Source organism: Neoarius graeffei, chromosome 3 (genome assembly GCF_027579695.1).
Source record: "Neoarius graeffei isolate fNeoGra1 chromosome 3, fNeoGra1.pri, whole genome shotgun sequence".
Classification (NCBI taxonomy): Eukaryota; Metazoa; Chordata; class Actinopteri; order Siluriformes; family Ariidae; genus Neoarius; species Neoarius graeffei.
This window is the reverse complement of record NC_083571.1, coordinates 40,055,298-40,080,136: the sequence shown is the minus strand read 5'-3', so window position 1 is coordinate 40,080,136 and position 24,839 is coordinate 40,055,298. Positions and strand designations below refer to the sequence as shown.

Here is a 24,839-nt window from a genome sequence, read left to right as displayed (position 1 = left end):
CCATTGCAATATATTAAATTTCTTCAGATTTAACTATTTCTTTGTGTAGACATGCTTGTTTACTGAGCGTCATTGTCTTGCTGCATGACCCACTTACAGTTAAGCTTCAGTTCACAAACAGACGCCCTGACATTATCCTGTAAAATTTGCTAGTACATAGAATTCATAGGGCTATCAATAATGGCAGTCCTGGACCCCAGACAGCAAATAGCTCTGTGATACTGCCACTCCTATGCTTCATGGTTGCAATGAGTTTCATATGTTGGAATACGGTTGTTAGGGTTTTGCTGGGATTCGAACCTGGTTCGTTGGTGTGATAATCCAGCAAACCCCCACTAGGCCACCAGGGGGATGACTCAAATGCAGAGGCGTGAGGCAGAAGTAGAAAAAGAATCAAAAGGTTTATTTAAACTATATACACTATATACAGGGCAAAACAAAAGACAAAAAAAAACCAAAGAGTATAATCCAAAAGAAAAGCAAAGTGCAAAAATTCAAAAGCTAAGAAGATCAAAAAACACAGTACAAAGGAAACTGGAGATAAACATAACAGCACAAAGACTCCGTGACAAGAGGACTGAACTCAGGGGTATAAATAGACAAACTAATTAAGGACACAGGTGAAGATAATTAGGCAATTAACACAAACACAAGACACAGGAACAGTGGCGGCCTCTAGAGGCCAAAATAAACACGACATGAAAAGGAAATAACAGCGGCCTCTAGAGGCCAAAACAGTCCTAGTCCTAACAGGACCCCCCCCTCTAGGAGCGTCTCCTGACGTTCCCAGGGCGATCCGGATGGGCTGAATGGAAGTCCCGACATAGTTCTTTATCAAGGACATCCCGAGCAGGAACCCAGCAGCGCTCCTCAGGACCATAGCCCTCCCAGTCCACCAGATATTGCAACCCGCCGCGGACCCGGCGGGAGTCAAGCAGGCGATTCACAGTGAACACAGTCTGCCCCTGGAAGATGCGGGGGGGTGGGGGGTTCCTAGGGGCAGGGGCATACGTAGACGTCAGTACGGGCCGTAACAGGGAAACATGGAAAGTGGGGTTGATCCTCAGAGTCCGGGGCAACTGGAGCCGGTAGGAGACAGGGTTCACCCTGCGCACCACCTTGAAGGGGCCAATGTAGCGAGGAGCAAGCTTGCGGTTCTCCACCCGCAGTGGAAGGTCCTTAGTGGACAGCCAAACACGCTGCCCAGGGCGGAAAGCGTGTGCAGGTCTTCTATGGCGGTTGGCCTGAGTCTGGTTGGTTCTGGAGGTCTGTATGAGGGTCTTCCTGACCTTGCTCCAGGTCTTGCGACACCGTCTCACATATTGGTTGACCGAGGGCACCCCCGCGTCCTCCTCCTGGTCCGGGAACAGAGGTGGCTGGAACCCGAATTGGCACTGGAATGGCGACAGCTTGGTGGCCGATGACTGCAGGGTGTTGTGGGCGTACTCCGCCCATGGCAGCCAGGTGCTCCACGATGTCGGGTTATCCATAGCCAGGCCTCGCAGGGTGGTTTCCAGGTCCTGGTTGAGCCTCTCCGTCTGACCATTGGACTGTGGGTGAAACCCAGAGGAGAGGCTGGCAGTGGCTCCGATGACCTTGCAGAACCCGTGCCACACTCGGGAGGAGAACTGGGGCCCTCGGTCTGAGACGATGTCCTGTGGAAGACCAAAGACTCGGAAGACATGATTAAACAAAAGTTTCGCAGTTTCAAGAGCAGAGGGGAGTTTGCACAGTGGTATGAAGCGGCAGGCCTTGGAGAATCTGTCAACTAAGACCAAAATGACCGTGTTACCTTGTGACTCAGGGAGACCCGTGATAAAGTCGACTGCCACGTGGGACCAGGGACGCCGGGGAATGGTCAGAGGATGCAGGAGACCCTGGGGACGCTGTCGTGGGTTCTTGGTTCTGGTGCAAACCTCACAGGACAGGACAAATGACCTTACTTCCTTCTCCATGTTAGGCCACCAGAAGCGTCTTTTCAGGAAGTCCAGGGTCCTCCGAGCTCCCGGGTGGGCGGTGAGAGGGGAAGAGTGACCCCACTGGAGAACCTTGGCCCGGGCTTGATGTGGGACGTACAAGAGGCCTGGTGGCCCCGTCCCAGGACCGGGGTCCTGGCGTTGGGCTCGTCGGACAGCCTCCTCAATACCCCAGCGGACAGGGGCCACAATCCGGGACACAGGGATAATAGGCCCGACTTCATTCTCCCTGTTAGTGGCAGAGAACAGTCTGGACAGTGCGTCAGGTTTGGTGTTCTTGGAGCCGGGGCGGTATGAGAGGGTGAAGTCAAACCGACTGAAAAACAGGGCCCACCTAGCCTGTCGAGGGTTCAGTCTCTTGGCTTGCTGGAGGTACTCCAGGTTCTTGTGGTCAGTCCAAACCAGGAATGGATGTTGTGCTCCCTCCAGCCAGTGCCTCCACTCCTCAAGGGCCAGTTTGACCGCTAGCAGTTCTCGATCCCCCACATCGTACCGGGACTCAGCAGGACTCAGGCGGTGGGAGAAGTAAGCGCAGGGGTGCAGCTTTCCTTCCGAACGTTGAGAGAGCACCGCGCCGACACCACTGTCCGAGGCGTCCACCTCCACGATGAATGGTTGGGAGGTGTCCGGGAGAACCAGAATGGGTGCCGTGCAGAAGCGGTCCTTGAGGTCTTTGAACGCCTTTTCTGCCTGAGGAGACCAGCCATAAGATCCACCTGTCCCTTTGGTGAGGTCTGACATGGGTGCTGCCACAGAACTGAAGTTCCTGATGAACTTGCGGTAGAAGTTAGCGAATCCTAAGAACCGCTGAACCTCCTTAACGGACTTGGGAGTAGGCCAATCCCGGACGGCCAGGGTCTTGGCAGGGTCCATTTGGAGTTGGCCTGTCCGTACAATAAATCCCAGAAAGGAGACCTCGGGAACATGAAATTCGCATTTCTGGGCCTTGGCGAACAGATTGTTCTGTAGCAGCCTCTGGAGAACCTGGCGGACATGGTGGCGGTGCTCCTGCACGGTCTTGGAAAAGATAAGGATGTCGTCGAGGTAGACAAAAACGTATAGGTTAATCATGTCCCTTAAGACGTCGTTGATTAGGGCCTGAAAAACAGCTGGTGCGTTGGTGAGTCCGAAGGGCATCACCTGGTATTCGTAGTGCCCAGACGGGGTGTTAAAGGCAGTCTTCCACTCGTCTCCCTGTCGGATACGGATGAGGTGGTATGCGTTCCGTAGGTCCAACTTGGTGAAGACGGTGGCGCCTTGGAGCAGGTCGAAAGCTGTGGACATCAGCGGAAGGGGATATCGGTTGCGCACAGTGATCTTATTCAGGCCCCTGTAATCAATACATGGTCGGAGCCCCCCATCCTTCTTGCCGACAAAGAAGAAGCCGGCTCCAGCAGGTGAAGTGGAGGGTCGAATAAACCCAGAGACCAGGGCATCTTTGAGGTATTCCTCCATGGCCTTGCGTTCTGGCTGAGAGAGTGAAAACAGTCTGCCACGAGGAGGGGTAGTCCCAGGGAGCAAGTCGATGGCACAGTCGTAGGCCCGGTGCGGAGGAAGAACGGCGGCCCTGCTCTTGCTGAATACCTCCTTGAGATCCCAGTACTCTGTGGGAACTTGAGATAACTCGGTGAGATCAGGGGGCTCGGCAGGAGACACAGGAGAGCTAGAGAGCAAACAAGAGGCATGGCATGCAGGGCCCCATTCCACAACCTGGCTTGTTACCCAGTCTATGCGAGGGTTGTGGCGAGTAAGCCAAGGAAGGCCTAGAATAACTGGGAACTCAGGTGAAGGAATCAGGTGCAGGGATATTTCTTCCTTGTGACCTTGAGACTGGAGGAAAACTGGAGAAGTAACTTGGGTGACTCTTCCATCACCTAACGCTTGGCCATCGAGGGCAGACACAGACAGTGGGACTTCAAGAGGTGCAGTCGGAATATTGATGCTTTGGGCGAAGTGAATATCCATAAAGTTCCCAGCCGCCCCTGAGTCTATCAAAGCTTGACAAGAGTGGACAGACTCACCCCAGGAGATGGAGACCGGGATGTAGATTCCTTGGCCAGGGAGTCCGGGAGAGAGGGTAGGCCCCATCACAACCCTCCCTCGGCTGGACGGGGCGGTCCTTTTCCCAAGAGTTCGGGACATGATGCTCGGAAGTGACCAGGCTTGCCACAGTAGATGCAGCACTTGTCCCTCCTTCTGCGCTCCCTCTCAGATGCGGAGAGGCGAGTACGACCCACTTGCATGGGTTCTGGACAGTCACTGAAGGAGGTAGACGGTCTCCAGGTAGAGGTAGGGAGGCTGGGGGGGCTCAAGGCTTGGTGGCGTTCTCTCATCCTGTTGTCCAGACGAATAGCATGTGAGATGAGGGTTTCGAGGTCACTTGGGCATCCAATAGAGGCCAGACCGTCCTTGATGGGGTCAGACAGACCATGGTGGAAGGCTGACACCAGGGCAGTCTCGTTCCATCCACTTACTGCTGCGAGTGTTCGGAACGAGATGGCGTAATCTGCGACGCTTCCTCCTTGCCGGATGGACATGAGCTTTCGGGCTGCGTCGGTACTGATGTCTGCCTGATCGAAGACCCGAAGCATCTCTTCAGAAAACAGCTGGAAATCAAAGCACTCAGGTCCCTGTCTTTGCCAGATAGCAGTAGCCCAGGCTCGCGCCTTACCAGCTAATAAGGTGATCACAAAGGCAATCTTGCGGCGATCCGTAGTGTAGGTGGTAGGCTGAAGCTCAAAGGTGAGTTGACACTGGGTAAGGAACTCTCGGCACTCACTGTGCTTGCCGTCATACCTCTGTGGTGCAGGAAGGCTGGGTTCGCGAGGTGAAGAAGGCAGCATTGCAGGAGGCACTGGAGCAGGAGTGGGAGCTGGATCAGGAGCAGGAACTGGATCAGGAGCAGGAACTGGATCAGGAGCAGGAGATGCAGGCAGAGATGTCAGCTGTGCCAGGGTTTTCCCAATTTGCTGAAGCAGTTCCTCGTGGCGAGCGAGGGCCTCACGTTGGCTGGTGAGCGTACGTCCATGAGCGTCCATGGTCGCTCCGAAGCGTGTCAAAGCTGCCATAATTCCCTGAAGGTTGGCCGGGTAGACAGTTGAAGCAGCCTCTGCTGAGTCGGTCATGACGGAGTCTTTCTGTTAGGGTTTTGCTGGGATTCGAACCTGGTTCGTTGGTGTGATAATCCAGCAAACCCCCACTAGGCCACCAGGGGGATGACTCAAATGCAGAGGCGTGAGGCAGAAGTAGAAAAAGAATCAAAAGGTTTATTTAAACTATATACACTATATACAGGGCAAAACAAAAGACAAAAAAAAACCAAAGAGTATAATCCAAAAGAAAAGCAAAGTGCAAAAATTCAAAAGCTAAGAAGATCAAAAAACACAGTACAAAGGAAACTGGAGATAAACATAACAGCACAAAGACTCCGTGACAAGAGGACTGAACTCAGGGGTATAAATAGACAAACTAATTAAGGACACAGGTGAAGATAATTAGGCAATTAACACAAACACAAGACACAGGAACAGTGGCGGCCTCTAGAGGCCAAAATAAACACGACATGAAAAGGAAATAACAGCGGCCTCTAGAGGCCAAAACAGTCCTAGTCCTAACAACGGTGTTTGGTTTTGGCCAAACGTGACCCTTTTCATTTAAACTAAAAAGTTCTACAACCCCGATTCCAAAAAAGTTGGGACAAAGTACAAAATAAAAACGGAATGCAATAATTTACAAATCTCAAAAACTGATATTGTATTCACAGTAGAACATAGACAACATATCAAATGTCGAAAGTGAGACATTTTGAAATTTCATGCTAAATATTGGCTCATATGAAATTTCATGACAGCAACACATCTCAAAAAAGTTGGGACAGGGGCAATAAGAGGCTGGAAAAGTTAAAGGTACAAAAAAGGAACAGCTGGAGGACCAAATTGCAACTCATTAGGTCAATTGGCAATAGGTCATTAACATGACTGGGTATAAAAAGAGCATCTTGGAGTGGCAGCGGCTCTCAGAAGTAAAGATGGGAAGAGGATCACCAATCCCCCTAATTCTGCGCTGACAAATAGTGGAGCAATATCAGAAAGGAGTTTGACAGTGTAAAATTGCAAAGAGTTTGAACATATCATCATCTACAGTGCATAATATCATCAAAAGATTCAGAGAATCTGGAAGAATCTCTGTGCGTAAGGGTCAAGGCCGGAAAACCATACTGGGTGCCCATGATCTTCTGGCCCTTAGATGGCACTGCATCACATACAGGCATGCTTCTGTATTGGAAATCACAAAATGGGCTCAGGAATATTTCCAGAGAACATTATCTGTGAACACAATTCACCGTGCCATCCACCGTTGCCAGCTAAAACTCTATAGTTCAAAGAAGAAGCCGTATCTAAACATGATCCAGAAGCGCAGACGTCTTCTCTGGGCCAAGGCTCATTTAAAATGGACTGTGGCAAAGTGGAAAACTGTTTTGTGGTCAGACGAATCAAAATTTGAAGTTCTTTATGGAAATCAGGGACGCCATGTCATTCGGACTAAAGAGAAGGACGACCCAAGTTGTTATCAGCGCTCAGTTCAGAAGCCTGCATCTCTGATGGTATGGGGTTGCATTAGTGTGTGTGCCATGGGCAGCTTACACATCTGGAAAGACACCATCAATGCTGAAAGGTATATCCAGGTTCTAGAGCAACATATACTCCCATCCAGATGACGTCTCTTTCAGGGAAGACCTTGCATTTTCCAACATGACAATGCCAAACCACATACTGCATCAATTACAGCATCATGGCTGCGTAGAAGAAGGGTCCGGGTACTGAACTGGCCAGCCTGCAGTCCAGATCTTTCACCCATAGAAAACATTTGGCGCATCATAAAACGGAAGATACGACAAAAAAAGACCTAAGACAGTTGAGCAACTAGAATCCTACATTAGACAAGAATGGGTTAACATTCCTATCCCTAAACTTGAGCAACTTGTCTCCTCAGTCCCCAGACGTTTACAGACTGTTGTAAAGAGAAAAGGGGATGTCTCACAGTGGTAAACATGGCCTTGTCCCAACTTTTTTGAGATGTGTTGTTGTCATGAAATTTAAAATCACCTAATTTTTCTCTTTAAATGATACATTTTCTCAGTTTAAACATTTCATCTATGTTCTATTCTGAATAAAATATGGAATTTTGAAACTTCCACATCATTGCATTCCGTTTTTATTTACAATTTGTACTTTGTCCCAACTTTTTTGGAATCGGGGTTGTATTTTGGATTCTGTGTAGAATGATTATCTAAACATGACACAAAAACCTGGACATAAATTCAATACACTTGAAGTTCTTCATACTTGCATAACATATGTAGCCACAAAAAATAAGTCTACCCAGTCAATTTCGTTACTTATTGTTTATAGGCCCCTGGGGCTATATTCTGAGTTTCTTTCTGAATTTGTGGATTTCATCTCAGACCTGATTATTTCCTTAGACAAAAGTTGTTGGAGACTTGAATATTCATTTCAATAACCCAAAAGACCCTCTTAAAACAGTGTTGGTGTCCATTCTAGATTCAGTAGGGGTTAATCAGAATGTACTATATGTGCGCCTAAGAACTGATGCGGGTAAATACAAATCACAAGAGGGGTCACAAGAGACGCAGTAAGTAGTCATGTATGAATGGCTATAAATATGGGTGTGAAAGTTCCTGACGAAAGTCAGTCAGTGATGTAGGCAGTTCATTGATTCACTTAGTGCCCTTTCCTTTCAAAGTTCTCTTCTCATGATGCTTGGCTCTTTTTCTTTTGTTGTCTTCCTTTCTGTCACTATCTTTTTGCATATGTCGTAAGTGCACTTCTGCCATTCCAGCCTCTCAGTTACAGTGTCCTTCCATGTGTATAGTGCATCACCACATTTCAGAATATCCTTGATAGTGTCTTTGTGTCTCAGAATTGGATGACCGATCTTTCTAGAACCTTCTGCTAGTTCACCATAAAATAGTGCTTTGACTGACCGGTCATCTGGCAAACGTGCAACATGTCCCACCCAACGCAGTTTGTTTCTGATACATATGTTCTCAGTGTGTTCAGACTTGGCACGTTCTAGAACTTCATCATTTGTAATGTAGTCATCCCATTTAATCTTGAGAGTGGATCTAAGATGCTGTTGTTGGATGGTTCTTAGATTTTTTGATTTGATGGCAGAATAAAGTCCAAGTCTCACTTTCGTACACCATCACTGGAATAACACACTGGTTGTACACATTAAGTTTGTAGTGAAAGTTCATTATGTCTACCTATTGAAACTATTCTTTAAATTCGTTTCTTAAGACAAGGATTTTTTAAGATGTTACCTTGACAGTTTCGGCGATAAACTTCAGCCTTCTTCAAAACAGTCGGAATGTTTTGAAGAAGGCGGAAGTTTATCGCCGAAACTGTCAAGGTAACATCTTAAAAAAAAAATCCTTGTCTTAAGAAACGAATTTAAAGAATAACACATTAAGTTTGGTTACTGTTGTTAGTTCCCTACAGCTGAAGACTCTGTCTCTGAGCAGACCCATAGAATGTGTGATAGGGTGCAGGCACTGACAGATGTATGTGCAGGTGAGAGCAGGGCAGCAAACTGGAGACCAAGCCAAATCGCAATACGAGACTCATAGTCGAGAAAACAGGCAGGGGTTGATCGATCAGCAAACAGGGCAACGGAGACTAGACTAGAGAGCAAGGTTAGGTAAACAAGAAACTAGGTCAAGGAAACGGGAAGGCTGACGAAGTAAACAAATGGCTCGGTACGCAGGAGTAAACAGTGAACGATACTTTGCATCTGTGAAGTGTGAGAGGGAGGGTTAAGTAGCAGGGGAAGTGATTAGCGGAAAGAAAGATAGGTGCAATTAGAACTCGGGTGACAGAAGGCGCTGTGGATCTTGGGAGTTGCGGAATGGAATCCGTGTTTGTAGTTCGTCTCAAGCTGTCGCTCTCAATGCAGTTGCTGACATTGTGAGGCAACTTGAATACACACAGTAGTTTCTTTATCTAAAGACTGTCATAAGGCCTACTCATAATGGTGGTCACATTCTTGATCGAATACTAACATTCAGGTTAAATATAGAAAATATTGTCACACTTCCCCAGTCTGAAACTACCTCAGATCATTATCTCATCTCATTCAAAATATGTTTGAGCAATAATGTATGCACCTTGCCATGCTACTGTGTCAAATGTACATTCACGTTAACTACATCAGAAAGTTTTATAAATAATGTTCCAGAGTTATCAACTTTGATTGGATCACCATCAGACCCCACAGAACTTGATCAGACAACTGAATGCTTAGAGTCAAAGTTCTGCTATACATTAGATAATGTAGCTCCACTTAAAAGAAAAATTATTAGAGAGGAAAAAACTAGCAACCTGGTATAATGATTACACATGCACCTTAAAATGGACCACTTGAAAATTAGAACATAAATCGCATCAAACAAAATTGATAGTATTCCAATTAGCATGGAAGGACAGCCTCCTAAAGTATAGAAAAGCTTTTATTGCTGCTAGATCAATGTATTTCTCCATCCTAATCGAGGATGATAAAAATAATCTGATATTTAATACTGCAGCAAAATTAACTAGGACAAAGACCACCATAGACAGATACACACCTGCAATATGTAGTAGCATTGACTTCATGATTTTTTTCAATGTCAAAATTGAAAATATCTGACACAAAAAAATTCAAACTAGTAATTTTTGGCCAGACAATTTAAGTAATCCTGTAGTTAACTATATATCTGTATCAGATCAGCAATTAGAATGTTTTACTCCCCTTAGAGAAATTGAACTAACTTCATTAATTTCCACATCAAAATCTTCAACTTGTGGACTAGATCCTTTACCAAAAAGACTCTTCAAACAGATAATACCAGAAGCAATTGAACCTCTTTTAAGAATAATCTGTTCTTCCCTTAGAATTGGCTATATACTCAAATCGTTTAAACTAGCAGTTATCAAAACCCTGATTAAAAAAAATTGACCTCGACCACTGTCATCTGTCCAAATATAGGCTAATATCAAACCTCCTTTTTATCTCCAAGATTCTAGAAAAAAGCTGTGGCACAGAAGTTATGCTCACATCGACATAGGAATAGCATCCAGAAAATGTATCAGTCAGGATTTAGACCTTATCAAAGCACAAAGACAGCACTGGTTAAAGTAGTAAATGACGACCTGTTGGCATCTGATCAGGGCTGTCTCTCTGCGCTTGTATTGTTTGACCTTAGTGCAGCCTTTGACACCATTGATCATTTCATTTTCCTGGATAGACTAGAAAATGTTGTGGAAGTTAAGGGAACAGCCCTCTCCTGGCTCAGGTCTTATTTAACTGATCGCTATCAGTTTGCTGATGTAAATGATGATTTTTCTCTGCAAACCAAGGTAAAGTTTGGTGTTCCACAAGGTTCTGTCTTAGGCCCACTGCTTTTTTTTTTCTTTGTATATATTACCTCTGTGTAATAATATTCATAAGCATGGTGTTAGCTTCCACTGTTATGCTGATGAGACACAGTTGTATGTTTCTGCAAAGCCAGACGACAGACACTAGCTTCAAAAGTATCAAGGACATTAGACATTGGATGTTTATTAATCCTCTGGGGTTGAGGGCTTCACTTGGCAGGTTTAGAATGAGTAAGAAAGGAAAGAAAGAAAGAAAGAAAGAAAGCACAACTTTATTCATCACACACTTGTGAAATTCCTCTCTGCATTTAACCCATCTGAAGCAGTGAACACACACATGCGTGCACACACGTGAGCAATGAGCACACACACATACCCAGAGCAGTGGGCAGCCATGCTAACAGCGCCAGGGGAGCAGTTGGGAGTTAGGTGCCTCGCTCAAGGGCACCTCAGCCCAAGGCTGTCCCATATTAACCTAACCGCACATCTTAGGACTGTGGGGGAAACTGGAGCACCCGGAGGAAACCCACACAGACATGGGGAGAACATGCAAACTCCACACAGAAAGGCCTTCGCCAGCCGCTGGGCTCAAACCCAGAACCTTCTTGCTGTGAGGCGACCGTGCTAACCACTACGCCACCGTGCTGCCCACAAAAGTAGGTCATGTATTTAGATAAATATCTTCAAGTTTTTATCATACAAACATAATAAACATATTGACAAACTTTATACTTTACATTTTCCTATGTGCCCACTGCCAAATAATATTATATTTTTTAAATTACCTAAATTAGATGAAACACAAAACTTGTCACCTTACTTAGTCACATCGGAGTCGGATCGCTGAGCGTGCACTTACGCATTCATAAAGGACTATTGACATGGTAACGGAATGATAATCACTTTCACTCTTTCGGTTTTGATTGGTTTCTCTTTTGCGGTCAGAATGACCACTGTAAACAGGATAAAATCTGTCAGTGATAGTTTGAAGGTAAAATTTGTTGTGAGATGGCATGCGGATTTTATGCACTTTGGATGATTCAGAACAGCAATTCAATTCATGATTCAATTCATTATTCAGGACAGCAATTCAGTTTCAGGACAGCGATTCAATTCATGATTCAGGACAGCGATAGAATTCAATCTTGAGAACTGTGACACTGATGATGAGCGGTGCTTTTTATTTAGGTTTTTTTTTTCCCCCAACTCGATTCAACCAAAGATCAACTCACGTAAGTGTAAATATTTCTGCTATCTCTTATGAGCATATCGGCTAATATGCGTACACTGTAGTGCATACACAGTTTTCCTGTGTATGCAGAAAAACGATTGAGCAGTTTTTCCAGAGTTAAAATATTTTCGTCCAAAATAGTTAATTTTGCACTATTTTGAGTTTAGAGAGTAAAATTTGGAGTTGGAGTGGGAGCAAAATTACAGAGTAATTGTGTAACAGAGTAACAAAATTGGTTGTGGCTCTGAACTGAGTAAAATAGTACAAGAGTTAATTTCAAGATGCACTGAATTGAGTCAAATACCAAAATAAAGTCAAATGCCAGATAAATGAAGATGTTGTAAAAAGCAGTTTTAGAACTGTGTTGGAATGTGTGAAAAAATGTTACCTTACCCATTGTGACAGTGTTTTGATCACTTGACCTGATGGGATTAAGAGTTGGCAGTGGGAGGGGTATTCACTCTTCTCATTGAATGGAATGGAATTTTTTACTCTTCTCATTGAATACCCCTCCCACTGCCAACCCTTTATCCCAAAACAATAGGACATAATTTATATGGCCAGTTAATTGTCCAAATCAGTGGAGCCAATTTAAGTTTTTGTGTTTGATACATTCCTAAGACTGAACAGAATCACCTCAAGTGACCAAGACAGTTTGTCACAGTGGGTAAGGTAATGTTTTTCACACATTCCAACACCATTCTAAAACAGCTTTTTACAACATCTTCATTTATCTGTTATTTTTTAAAAGTACAATCATGATATACATACTACATATATGTTATTGGAGCTGAACTTGTGCTGAATACAAAAAAATCATATGACTTTGAAAATACTGCTTAGATTTGTTGAAATTGATTACAAAATCAGAGTATGCCAAAACCACTGGAGTGCCAGAAAATAGTCTCCAACCCCAGATGGTTAACTTCCTTCTACTTAACTCTGACAAGACAGAAGTACTTGTACTAGGACCACATGCAGCTAGAAGTAGGGTCTCTGATTACATCATAACTCTGGATGGCCTTTCTGTTTCTTCACGTGCAGCAGTAAAAGACTTCGGGGTGATCATTGACTCCAGTCTTGCATTTGAAACTCTTGTTGATAACATTATGAGGGTAGTTTTCTTTCATCTCAGAAATATTGCTAAGAAATATAATGTCACTCCATGATGCAGAAAAAAATAGTTCATGCCTTTGTTGTCACTAGGTTGGATTATTCTTATGCCTTACTGTCTGGATATTCCAATAAATAAGTGCATAAACAAGCTCCAGTTAGTTCAAAATGCAGCAGCAAGAGTCCTTACTAGAACTAGAAGATATGACCACATCACCCCTATCTTATCCACGTTGCATTGGCTCCCAATCAAATTTCACACTGATTATAAAATGCTGCTATTGGTCTCGCACCACAGTACTTGAGCAAACTTCTGGTCCTTTCAACCCACCATGCCTACTTGGATCAAAAGGTGCAGGCTGTCTGTTGATAGCTCATGTAGTGAAAGCTACATCAGGGGGCAGAGCCTTTTCTTACAAAGCTCCACAGTTATGGAACAGCCTTTTAAGTAGTTTTCAGGACTCAGACACAGTCTCACTGTTTAAGTCTTGGCTGAAAACATCTTTTTAGTCAAACTTTTTGTTCATAGTTTTTCATTAGGTAAAGGAGTAGATCTGGAGGGTCCTCAGAGATGGTGTATTTTTGGTACACTGGGATGTATGAATGCTGCCCACACACACATTCACTCGGGTTTGTTGGTGGGGTGGCTGGCTGCTTTATGTCCCAGGGCTCACTCATGTCTGTGTTACCTTCTGGTTCTCCCTTTTAGTTATGCTGTCATGGTTTGTCTTTCTGGAGTTCCCTGCTTGCACTTAGCACAAAATGTATCCTGTCCTTAACCATTAGGTGACACTGGGTATACCTAGAACTAGCACAACTTGAAAATCTCTAAACTCGCAAGTCACAAGACCAAATTAATGTGATCCTGAAATTAAGATGTTCAGCACAGGATATAAGACTGAGTAATGTCATCTTATCCAGGCAAATTAATTAAGTGGCTTTTTGAGAGATCAGATTACGAGATTGATAATAACCCTTTGTGGAGTTGGTTAAAATGAGTTTATATATCTCAAAATAATTGTTGGGGACAATGCAGTATTTCTTTGAGATTGGTAGGTATATCTGACTATCCATGCCCAAATATATAGGCCTATGAGTAAGTGTATATCCAAAAGCTGTGGTCATATTAACATCTCCTTGTTCAGGAGATTAAATTATTGTCTAAAAAAATTATAGAAAATTATTATTGTCTATTTTTTCATATATCTTCATATGTGTAATGTTGCAGCAGAAGGCAGAGAGTCCAGATGAACTTGCTGAACTAATTAATATGAATCTTGCACAATTGTGCTCTCTGCTGATGGCTCTGTGGGGCCAGTTCCTGGAAACAGTCTCCCTGAATGACAGTGTCATGGCACTATTGGCCCAAGAACATCATATCCTCAGGGTAAGTCCACAAAACCTGAAACAAGTCTTCTGTAGACATATTGTATGCATGCCCTCTATATCATCAGTGCTGTAATTATGTTTAGCTTGACACAGTCGGTAATGATTTAAAAAAAAAAAAAAAGCTTTAAAGGTTTTCACTGCAGATTTTATTTACTATTTCCCCCCTTATTCATCACAGTGAACTTCCTTCTCTGCATTTAACCCATCTGAAGCAGTGAACACACATACCCAGAGCAGTGGCCAGCTGCATTGCAGCACCCAGGGAGCAGTTAAGGGTTTAGTGTCATACTCAAGGGCACTTCAGCCATGGATGTAGAAGGAAGGGAAACTGCTGTTCATTCACTCCCCCCATCCACATATTTTGCTGCTGGTCTAAACCAGCGTCCCAAAGCTGTTTCTCTAACCTTTAGGCCATGGCTTCCCAACTTATTACATGGCAGGATGAACCATGCTTTTGTCTGTGCTTTGCTGTAGGTACAGAGATTTTCTGAGGCTTTCTTTTGTATGGAACACCCTAGACAGGCTGCACTGGCCTTCCAGGAGATGCAGTAAGTATCAGTATGCCATTTGCTGTATATTGGGAGTGTCATTTCTACAGATTCACTCACACTGACATTTGTTATATCTGAATAGTGCACATAGCCACCAACAGATGACTGGAGTCATTAAGAACTCATCATACTTTCTTTCCCTACCACCACTTCCTGTGGAATGTGCTGAACTAGATGGGGATGTCAACTCTTTGCCAATCATCTTTGAAGATCGCTACCTGGAATCTGTCAAAGAGGGTTTGTTTATTATAAGAGTTAGCAAATTTTGCTATACTAACATTATAGCGGAGCTCCCGCGGAGCACCACACCTAAGAAAAAATGGTAAACCCATCGAGTCGATTTTTTTTGTGGTGTGTACCACCACTCATACACACCGCCTAGTGGCCAGTGTTAGTAATTACCAGTCATACACACCACCTAGTGGCCAGTGTTAGTAATTACCAGTCATACACACCGCCTAGTGGTCAGTGTTAGTAATTACCAGTCATACACACCGCCTAGTGGCCAGTGTTAGTAATTACCAGTCATACACACCGCCTAGTGGCCAGTGTTAGTAATTACCAGTCATACACACCGCCTAGTGGTCAGTGTTAGTAATTACCAGTCATACACACCGCCTAGTGGTCAGTGTTAGTAATTACCAGTCATACACACCGCCTAGTGGCCAGTGTTAGTAATTACAGTCATACACACCGCCTAGTGGCCAGTGTTAGTAATTACAGTCATACACACCGCCTAGTGGCCAGTGTTAGTAATTACCAGACATACACACCGCCTAGTGGTCAGTGTTAGTAATTACAGTCATACACACCGCCTAGTGGCCAGTGTTAGTAATTACCAGTCATACACACCGCTTAGTGGTCAGTGTTAGTACTTAGGCCCAATCCCAATTCTAATTTCTACCCCTCCCCCTTCCCCTCCGCCTTCCCCTTGGCCCTTCCCCTTGAAACTGAGCTACAAGGGATAGGGCTTGAAATTCAACCCTTACGTATTGGGATAGCCCTTCAACGATTGCATACGTCATCGCGTACCTCCGTCAGCGTTTACGTTAGCAAAACGCGACGCGTCATTGGCTGCGACCAGCCGCTACAGTCAGAGCCAGAACAGAAATCTCTGCTGGCAGGGTGTGATTTGTTAACTAACACCACTGAATGGGATATCTTTGGCGCTTCGTGCACCACATCTGACAGAATGAGGTGTCAGAACACTCATGTAAACAATAAAAGCGAGAATAACAGAACAAAACGTACGCAGTAAAGCAACCGAAAACAATACTCACTCCCAAAGCTTTTTAGCAGCAGCTTGGATTTCAGAAATCGCTGCTCATTCTCAGCTCGAAAGCGAATCAAGCGGCATGTTTCCTCTGGATAACAACTTAAAACACGTAAATAATGGAGAAAATACATTTATGACAATCTTTCGCCGCGGGAACCGCCATCTTTCTGAAATCCGCATGGCATTGTGGGAAATCACTCAAACCCCTTCGTTCGGAGTCTGCTCCAGGAAAATCTCCGTTTGGAGGGGTACAGAAGCCCTCCCCCTTCCCCTACCCCTCCGCGTTAACTGGGATTGGGATACCCCTACCCCTTCACGTGAACGCGCAAAATGGAGGGGAAGGGCCAAGGGGTTGGTCCAAGGGGTGAAATGGGATTCGGCCTAAGTCATACACACCACCTAGTGGCCAGTGTTAGTAATTACCAGTCATACACACCGCCTAGTGGCCAGTGTTAGTAATTACCAGTCATACACACCGCCTAGTGGCCAGTGTTAGTAATTACCAGTCATACACACCGCCTAGTGGCCAGTGTTAGTAATTACCAGTCATACACACCGCCTAGTGGCCAGTGTTAGTAATTACCAGTCATACACACCGCCTAGTGGCCAGTGTTAGTAATTACCAGTCATACACACCGCCTAGTGGCCAGTGTTAGTAATTACCAGTCATACACCGCCTAGTGGCCAGTGTTAGTAATTACCAGTCATACACCGCCTAGTGGCCAGTGTTAGTAATTACCAGTCATACACACCGCCTAGTGGCCAGTGTTAGTAATTACCAGTCATACACACCGCCTAGTGGCCAGTGCTAGGCAGTAAAGAAATAAAACAAAAGAGACTGGCTATGATATAAGAAAATTCTACAACCCAGAAACAGATGGGAGCTCCGCTTTTAGGCAGTGCCTAAATCTATATATTACAGCATCTTGCATAGTATTTTGCCATTTAGAGAGGGGCTTGTACAACCCCATTTCTTTCTGTCTGTCTGCCTGTCCTACCTACCTACCTACCCACCCACCATTTCCAAAAAAGTTGAGATGCTGTGTAAAATGTAAATACAAACAAAATGTGGTGATTTGCAAATCATGGAATCCCTACATTTCATTGAAAATAGTACAAAGACAACATATCAAATGTTGAAACTGAGACACTTTTATTGTGTTTTGAAAAATATATGCTAATTTTGAATTTTGCCTGTCTGTCTTAGTTGTCCACTTTTTCTTGAATTGGTGAAACTTGAATGAACTTTCTTCGCCATGTTTCTCTATCCTTCATAGCATTTAGAAGTTGCTTGCCAAAGAGGCTAGTGTCTTTCCTGAAGAGAGTTTTGACAGTAGCATGGGGCCTCTCAACTCATGTTTTACATTCAGTGGACCACAATCGGAGTTGACCAGCAGGTTTGTTATGTCTGGAAACATGACCAGCAAGAAACCTTCTTTGCCTAATTATGGTTGAGATATAGGGTAATCTGCCATAGAGTTCCTTGTTCATAATGCGAGTCCTCTGAGAGATGTATGCAGTTTTCAGCATCCTTGTCTACGCACCATCAATTTTCTTTATCATCCTCTTATTTATTGGCCATGATTCACAGCCATAAAGTAGTATGGTTTGGACTGAAGTCAGGAAAACTTTTGTCTTTGTGTCTTTTTTGGTGTTTGATTTCCATACTTCTGCGAGTGAATTTATGGCATCCCAAGCTTGCCCAGTACAGACATTCATGAAAGTCACAGTAACCACAGAGATATTTAAAGTCTTACACATTTGATAGGTGAACCATCTGCTGCGATAAGGTCAGAGTTAGTGGTTGGAATCAAGTGCATAAACTTAGTTTTTGAAACATTCAGAAAAAGGCTAACATTATGGCATGCAGATTCCACATGAATCAGGAGGTCTTGAGCAGCTCCAATATCATCATCTCAAAGAGCGATTTCATCAGCGTAGTCAAGATCCGGTAAAACCTTGGCTGGGTGATGTCTACTGCAACAGCAGTTTAAGGTTAACCCATCATTAGGTTTTTTGGTAGTTTGCAGGACATAGTCAACACAGATCATCAACAAAAAAGGAGCAAGAGGATCAGCCTGCAATACTCCTGTGTCAATGCAAAATTTGTTGGCGTTGCCTTCAGGTGTAATGACCAACATGCATAATCTGTATTGCATGGACAACAACAGATGGAATGCCATATGCCTCTAGAATCTTGAACATTTTATTTCTGTCAGTTGAGTCAAAAGCCTCCTTGAAGTCTATCAAAGTTATTACAGCTTCCTTCTGGTAGTTCTTCAGTTCTTCAACAATTCTATGGAGGGCAAGAATATGGGATAATATGGATCTGCCAGGTCGGAATCCATTTTGATTTGGCCATAGGATAGGGTTGCAAAGGGATGGAAAGTTTCCAGGAATTTTGAAGGGCCTTGGAATATTGGGAATTTTCGGGAATTTTCAGTTTTGGTATTTATTAAGTTTTAAACATTTTAAAACATTTCATCACCCAGAAAAACAAATGAAAACCCATGTTAAGCCTTTTTTTCAATTATGTACTGTTTTGTGCTGAATAGGACATATTGCTAAAGGCCAATTAATAAAAGGCTTTTAGTTTTTCAATATTAGTATTATATTCAGATTTTTCAGTGAAAAATTATTATTCTCAATCTCAATTACGGATTTTTCTTCAAATAAAGCATCTTGCCACTCTTACATTTTGTGGGAAATTCCAAGATGCTAAATATAACATTTAATATAATAACAGTACCCTTTGGTAAGAATTGACTGGAAATCTAACTCATTGCATAACAAGTAGTGATTTCTAAAAATCTTGCAAAAACTCAATTTTGACCATTTTTATTACAAAATTTTACAAAACTTGAAGATTTGTCTACAGATTTAATTACAAAGGTATCACGTCATAAAATAACAATGAATATTTAAAAAATGTAAAATTTAACATTTCTAATTACTAGTAGTCTTGAAATAAGTTTTGCCGCTTGTAAAATATATTCGTGCCACTTTTTTCTTTGAATCTGGAGCAAGGCTGTTTAATGTCATTGTTTTAATGGCATTGTAGACCCTAATCATTACTTCTAATCTGATAATTTGCAAGCAAATTACTTGACAGGATATGGTTTACAAACTAGTTGCAAAATGAAAAAGGAATTCAAGTTGTTGAAGTATAATTAGTAAACAAAAAAGTTACAGGAAGCAGTCTTCAAAATCATAAGTAGAGTTAAAGTTGCTTTTGAAGATAAGTTCTCACAAAGGCTAAGGTTATTGTTTAATTCATTATACATGTACCAGGGAAACCCGTATTGTTTTTGTAAAACATTTGGTGGTTATTAATTTTCTCAGTTATTTAATTAGTTACATGCTTGTTTTTGCTTGTATGTTCTTCTGAACAGAACAGAGACCCAGAGAAATATCCTAATCTGAATAAAGGACCTTATTTTTTTGTATCAATTTTTAAGTAAAGTTGGTTTTGAAAATTCCCGAAAGTTCCCAAAATTCCTGTTAATTCCCAAAATTTCCATGGAAATTTTCCACTCTGAAAATTCTGGGGAATTTTGCAACCCTACCATAGGACTTTATCAATAACAGGGCGTATTCTATTCAGCAGACATTGGTTGTAAATCTTTGCAGCCACCTGAGATGAGGCTATGCTACGATAGTTGTCAGGGATTCTGAGATCTCCTCTTTTGGGGATTGGTGTAAGGCCAGATACACCCCATTCTTTTGGGCAATTACCTGTGTATGTAGCATTGCAAAAAGAATGTTTTTTCACTTTGGGTAGTTTCCAGAATTCGATAGCAAGTCTGTCCAGGCCTTACTTCTTCATCTGTCTGATAGCTTCATCAGTCCTTTTACTCCCATAGGGACCTATGCAAGGTCTGATTATCTTCCCAACTCCTATTTACTTACTGCTGTGCCAATCCAGTATTTTGGCCTAGATTTCCCAGCAAAGTAATTAGGACTTGGGTTGTTGCCTGTGTAAAACTATAGAATAGCTGGGCCTGATAAGCTATCAACATCTAGTAATTGGAAGCGGCAGAGGTGGACAGTAACAAAGTATATTTACTTGAGTACTGTACTTAAGTACACTTTTTGAGTAGCTGTACCTTACTTGAGTATTAAAATTTTTGGCAACTTATGACTTTAACTTCATTACATTTGAAAGACAAATATCGTACTTTTTACTCCAGTACATTTCTGTCAAGGTCCTTATTACTCGTTACTATGAAGCAGCTTTGAAAGTGGATGTTTTCTTCTTTTCTTTTCTAAAACGTGATCGGCTGTCTCAGTGTCCTCTGTGAAAAAACCAATCAGTAATCACTAGGGTCACGTCCATAGACTGAATAAAAATCAAGTTCAGTGATTTCTCAGCACCATTATTTAACATGATCAGTTGATGGCAGAATGGAAGGAGGCGGTGGTTCTGGAGAATGCACACACTCATGGCTATAGCTAGAACTCATGTTTCAGTTTTCTGAAAGGAATAAAGAGTTGTTTTGTTTTAAATGTTTGCTTTGTTTGCCTAAAACGGAGCAAATTACAGCCTACAAAAACTGGCTGTCCGACCTGCGGAAGCATACTGAGGTATGTAAACATTTTATTCCAAGAGAAAGCTTGCAATGAAGTTATGTGCTTTAGAGCTAGCGATAACGTTGAAATAGCTATGCAGTCTGGTTAGTCAAATGGCTTAATATGGATTTTCCCACCAAGTTGCCGTAGCCTTGTCCATGGCTAACATTAGCACATAGCGAGTTAACTTGGACACTGTTAGTTAGCGTGTAAAAACGGAGTTACGCCAGCATGAATAACATTAACTTATCTGAAGTGCTTTCAGAAATGTTTTTGCATAATCTTCCCAAATAAACAAAATGTAGAAATCTTTCTTTTTAGTAACGTTAGCTACCTAATATGATTGTGAGTTTGAAAAGGTTTTGCTAGCATGTCAGGTGGAGCTTCACTGACTAGCTAGCTTAATGTTAAACCACCATGAATGCACAGGCAGATTCATATGTGCATGAATACATACACTTGTGTGCACACGCGCAACCTGTGAGATGGAAAGTATTGTACTACTCAGTCGCAACAAATTGCTGGAATTTTTTTTTTTATGTCAAATGATGGTCTTGCACTTTTTTTTGTCTTGCTTAAAGCAGTGTTGCTGTTGGGCAGTTATTAAGCTAGAGGTGTGGACCTGGGTTTTAAGCAGGTTGGATTGTCCTTTTTATTTTCTGAGCAAGCTGCATTTACAGCTATTCCACTGTCTTCCTGATTAACATACACGTGTGTACACACCAGTGACGTGCGGTCAGGGGCGGCAGGTGAGGCAGGGCCTCACCGGTCATCATCCAGCCATCATGAGATGTAATGAATGTAAATAATGATAACAATAAAGATTTGTCCAATCATCTGTGCTATATATGCCATTTCTGTATGATTCAAATAATTTCAATCATTTTTGCAATCAAAATCGCTGTATTTGCCTATTTCCTATTCAATTGCAGCGAATATGCAGCGATGTGAGGCAGCACCAAGCCGTGCCTCACGTCAGATTGCGTAATCCCTTGTTAACTGGGTTGAGCACGTGCCTTTTGCTTACTCTGTGTATGCTACCAATGTAATGCTGTATTAAAATGTTTTTTATACATTGTAGACGTGTATAATATGTCCTCACTTTCCTTATAATATGTAATGTTTTCTACGTATGTGTATCACTTATTTAGTGTTAACAATTTGACATAAAGCCGCATTGAAAAGACATGAGGTGAAGCAGGCAGTAGCTCTGCCGCAGCGCAGAGGGCGTACGTGAGCTCAGTTATTCTTGTTTGGTGGTTGCTTCTTCTCTGCGTCGTCACGTAAGGTTTAATTTGGACTGTTGTTGGCTTGTTCCGATTGACTGCAACAATGGAGGATGTAATAGCTCAACTGAAAGGTTTCTCAAAGTTGGACTTTCAAGGAAAACGGGACGTGATAAAGAATGGACGGCCGATGCCGGAGCTAAAGGAATTATTTCAAAGGACTGGGCAGAAGATAACCCGGTCGTTTCAAAGTGAGTGGTACAACCAAAAAGATTGGCTGTGTGGCTGTGCTACAAGAAACCGCCTTTTCTGTTATCCCTATTTTGGTGCATATTTGAAAATCTGATTTTGAAAAAGTCAGTGCCTCACTAGCCACAAACCTCACCGCACGTCACTGGTACACACTGCCAGAGCTGGGTCTGAACACTACCATGCTGCTTTGTGGGGGTGGGGAGGAGTGTTACAATTAAAAAAAAAAAAGACAATGGCTCTTTTTCAGCTCAGTTGTGTTTCATTTTGTAACATTCTACCAGGCATTTATTCTACAGGTTCTACAAGCTAGTCAGTAAATCCACTCGGTTGTTTCAGAGGCATTAGGTTTTGTAAACGTTGTGGCAATAATACAACAGTGCGTTGACAGAAAATGTACTTTTAATACTTAAGTATTTCTAAAAGCAAATACTTCAGTACTTAAGTAAAAATTTGACTGTACAACTTTCACTTGTATTGGAGTAACGTTTGACCAGTGGGATCTGTACTTTGACTTGAGTAATGAAGTTGAGTACTTTGTCCACCTCTGGGAAGCAGTCAAGCATGACTAGAGAAAAGCACTGAAGAACTGGGAGTACCCACTAGCGCAAGTAAATAGGGTACTGGGGGTGGTCCCAGTTTTAGTGGTGCAAACAAAAATAGCGCCAGGGCATGGTCCGTGTTGAAATTTAGTAATATTACATCACATCTGGCTGCCATGTAGATACTGAAAGAATTAGGACTTGGGAGCAGTCAAGATGTTAGTAATTAGTGATTGAAAGCAGACACACAAAAGTTATAACCAGGAATTGACAGCAGAGTGAGACTCTTTTCAGAGTGATGGGCGTGGGGAAAAACTCTTTTGCCCCTTGGCCCCTAAGGGTAGGGGAGGTCTGAAATGTTCATGATACTCCCCATCACTCACGCTTTCCTGACACCTATGTAAATAATCTGTTGCTTGACCTCCTGACCCCAGGGGAGGTTGGGTTTCAATCACTGCCATCAGTAAAAGCAATTAAGAGCTGGGTTAAATCGAGCATGCCAAGCTCTGCAGACTAAATAGGATCTGGTAATAAGAGACCACGTTAATCATGGGCAAGTGGACATGAGGTAAAGTAATTCAGATCTGGGCTATATTTGTCTAACTTCAGCTTGTGATATCTTGCCCTGTGAGATTTCAGTAAACAATTTAAAAACCTTTTCAGGTTAAAACTCAGTTGTCGAAGTATTAGAAGTTACGTTCAGAAGGTTTTTAAAGTGATTTTAAAACTGTGGTGTAGTGGTTAGCACTGTCGCCTCACAGCAAGAAGGTTCTGGGTTCGAGTCCAGCCACTGGCGAGGGCCTTTCTGTGCGGAGTTTGCATGTTCTCCCTGTGTCTGTGTGGGTTTCCTCCGGGTGCTCCGGCTTCCCCTACAGTCCAAAGACATGCAGTTAGGTTAACATGGGGCGGCCTTGGGCTGAAGTGCCCTTGAGCAAGGTACCGAACCCCTGACTGCTCCCTGGGCGCTCTAGTATGGCTGCCCACTGCTCTGGGTGTGTGTATGTGTGTTCACTGCCCCAGATGGGTTAAATGCAGAGGATGAATCTCACTGTGCTTGAAGTGTGCATGTGACAATAAAGGGTTTCTTTCTTTCTTTCTTTCTTTCTTTCTTTCTTTCTTTCTTTCTTTCTTTCTAATTTTCCCATAAAGGTCATACTTTTAGTCATCCCCCCATTCACATTCATCATACATTGATCTGAGATTACTTTGTGCAGCTTGAATATTTCTCATGAAGGAATGCAGAATTATCTTTCGAGTTTGATTGACTGGTTCAGCGTCAATAGTGCACTGAGGAAGAGGTGGCCTTTGGGGCAACATGTTTGAACCTACTTTGTTGGTAATTTCAACAAATTTTGAATATGAATGTTGTTCAAATGGTTCACCTTCTTACTCATCATGGATAGTGTTGTCAATATCAGTAGCCAGTTCTGGGTTAGACAAGACACCCTTCCAGAAGAGCTTTCTCTGTCGGTTTTCAGGGTAGCATATGCTTGGTTTAATGTGTGCCACTACTATTCTGTGATCACCACCAATTGGAGCAGATGATGAATATGCTTGACGGTTACATACACTGTTACACTATCTTTTTGGATAGAGGCAGAAATCGATTTGAGGGAGGTTGCCTTTCGGGGAGCTATGAGTCCATAATTTTTTGTTGAGTTTCTCAAAAAATGTATTTCCAGCTATGAGATTATGCTGTTCTAAAAAAAAAAAAAATCCCACAAGAATATGCTCTGTCTATTCATTTTGGCATGAAATGAGAATCTATGAGAAAGGTAAGGATTCATGTCTCCACCAATAAACATCATATTATGGCCAGGCACAACTTTTATTGCATTACTGAGAGACATGTAAAATCCTTTACTATTACGCTGAGCAGAAACTGTAAATAAAGTGGGAAATCTTAGATTTCTCACAATTATATCCAGGTCTGTATCATCATGGAAAAAAAACGATGCTCTTGTATGCAGACTATTGACAGATTGTAGTCTTTCATGTGCTGATCAAGTTCAGCTCTTGATGATTTGTGTTCTGCAGTTAATTAAGTGTTGCCATTTTATGTGTTTGGCTGGGTCAAAAAATGTCTTTCTTCAGCCTTCATTCAGAGCATTGTCGTCCCGGAGGATTGAGAACAAGCTCATCGTTTGTGCCATTGAATGCAACATCTGACCACGTGAAGGGCTGTTTGTTAAGAGCTTTAACCTATCCATCCATCCATCCATCCATCCATTATCTGTACGGTAGCTGCTTATCCTGTTCTACAGGGTCGCAGGCAAGCTGGA

The 24,839-nt window shown here is 42.9% G+C and overlaps 1 protein-coding gene across 7 annotated transcripts in view; it reads left to right on the top strand.

Moving 5' to 3' along the window:
* The window catches only part of fam135a (family with sequence similarity 135 member A), a 182,157-nt gene that overhangs the window by 128,392 nt on the left and 28,926 nt on the right, over positions 1-24,839 (top strand). For 5 of the 7 annotated variants that reach the window (XM_060916826.1, XM_060916824.1, XM_060916828.1 and 2 more), the window contains 3 exons: positions 13,984-14,142; positions 14,619-14,692; positions 14,778-14,932. In XM_060916826.1, the coding sequence (XP_060772809.1) occupies positions 13,984-14,142; positions 14,619-14,692; positions 14,778-14,932 (388 nt within the window). The remainder of the gene's footprint in view (positions 1-13,983; positions 14,143-14,618; positions 14,693-14,777; positions 14,933-24,839) is intronic. The other 2 variants (XM_060916827.1, XM_060916825.1) reach the window with 1 other exon arrangement.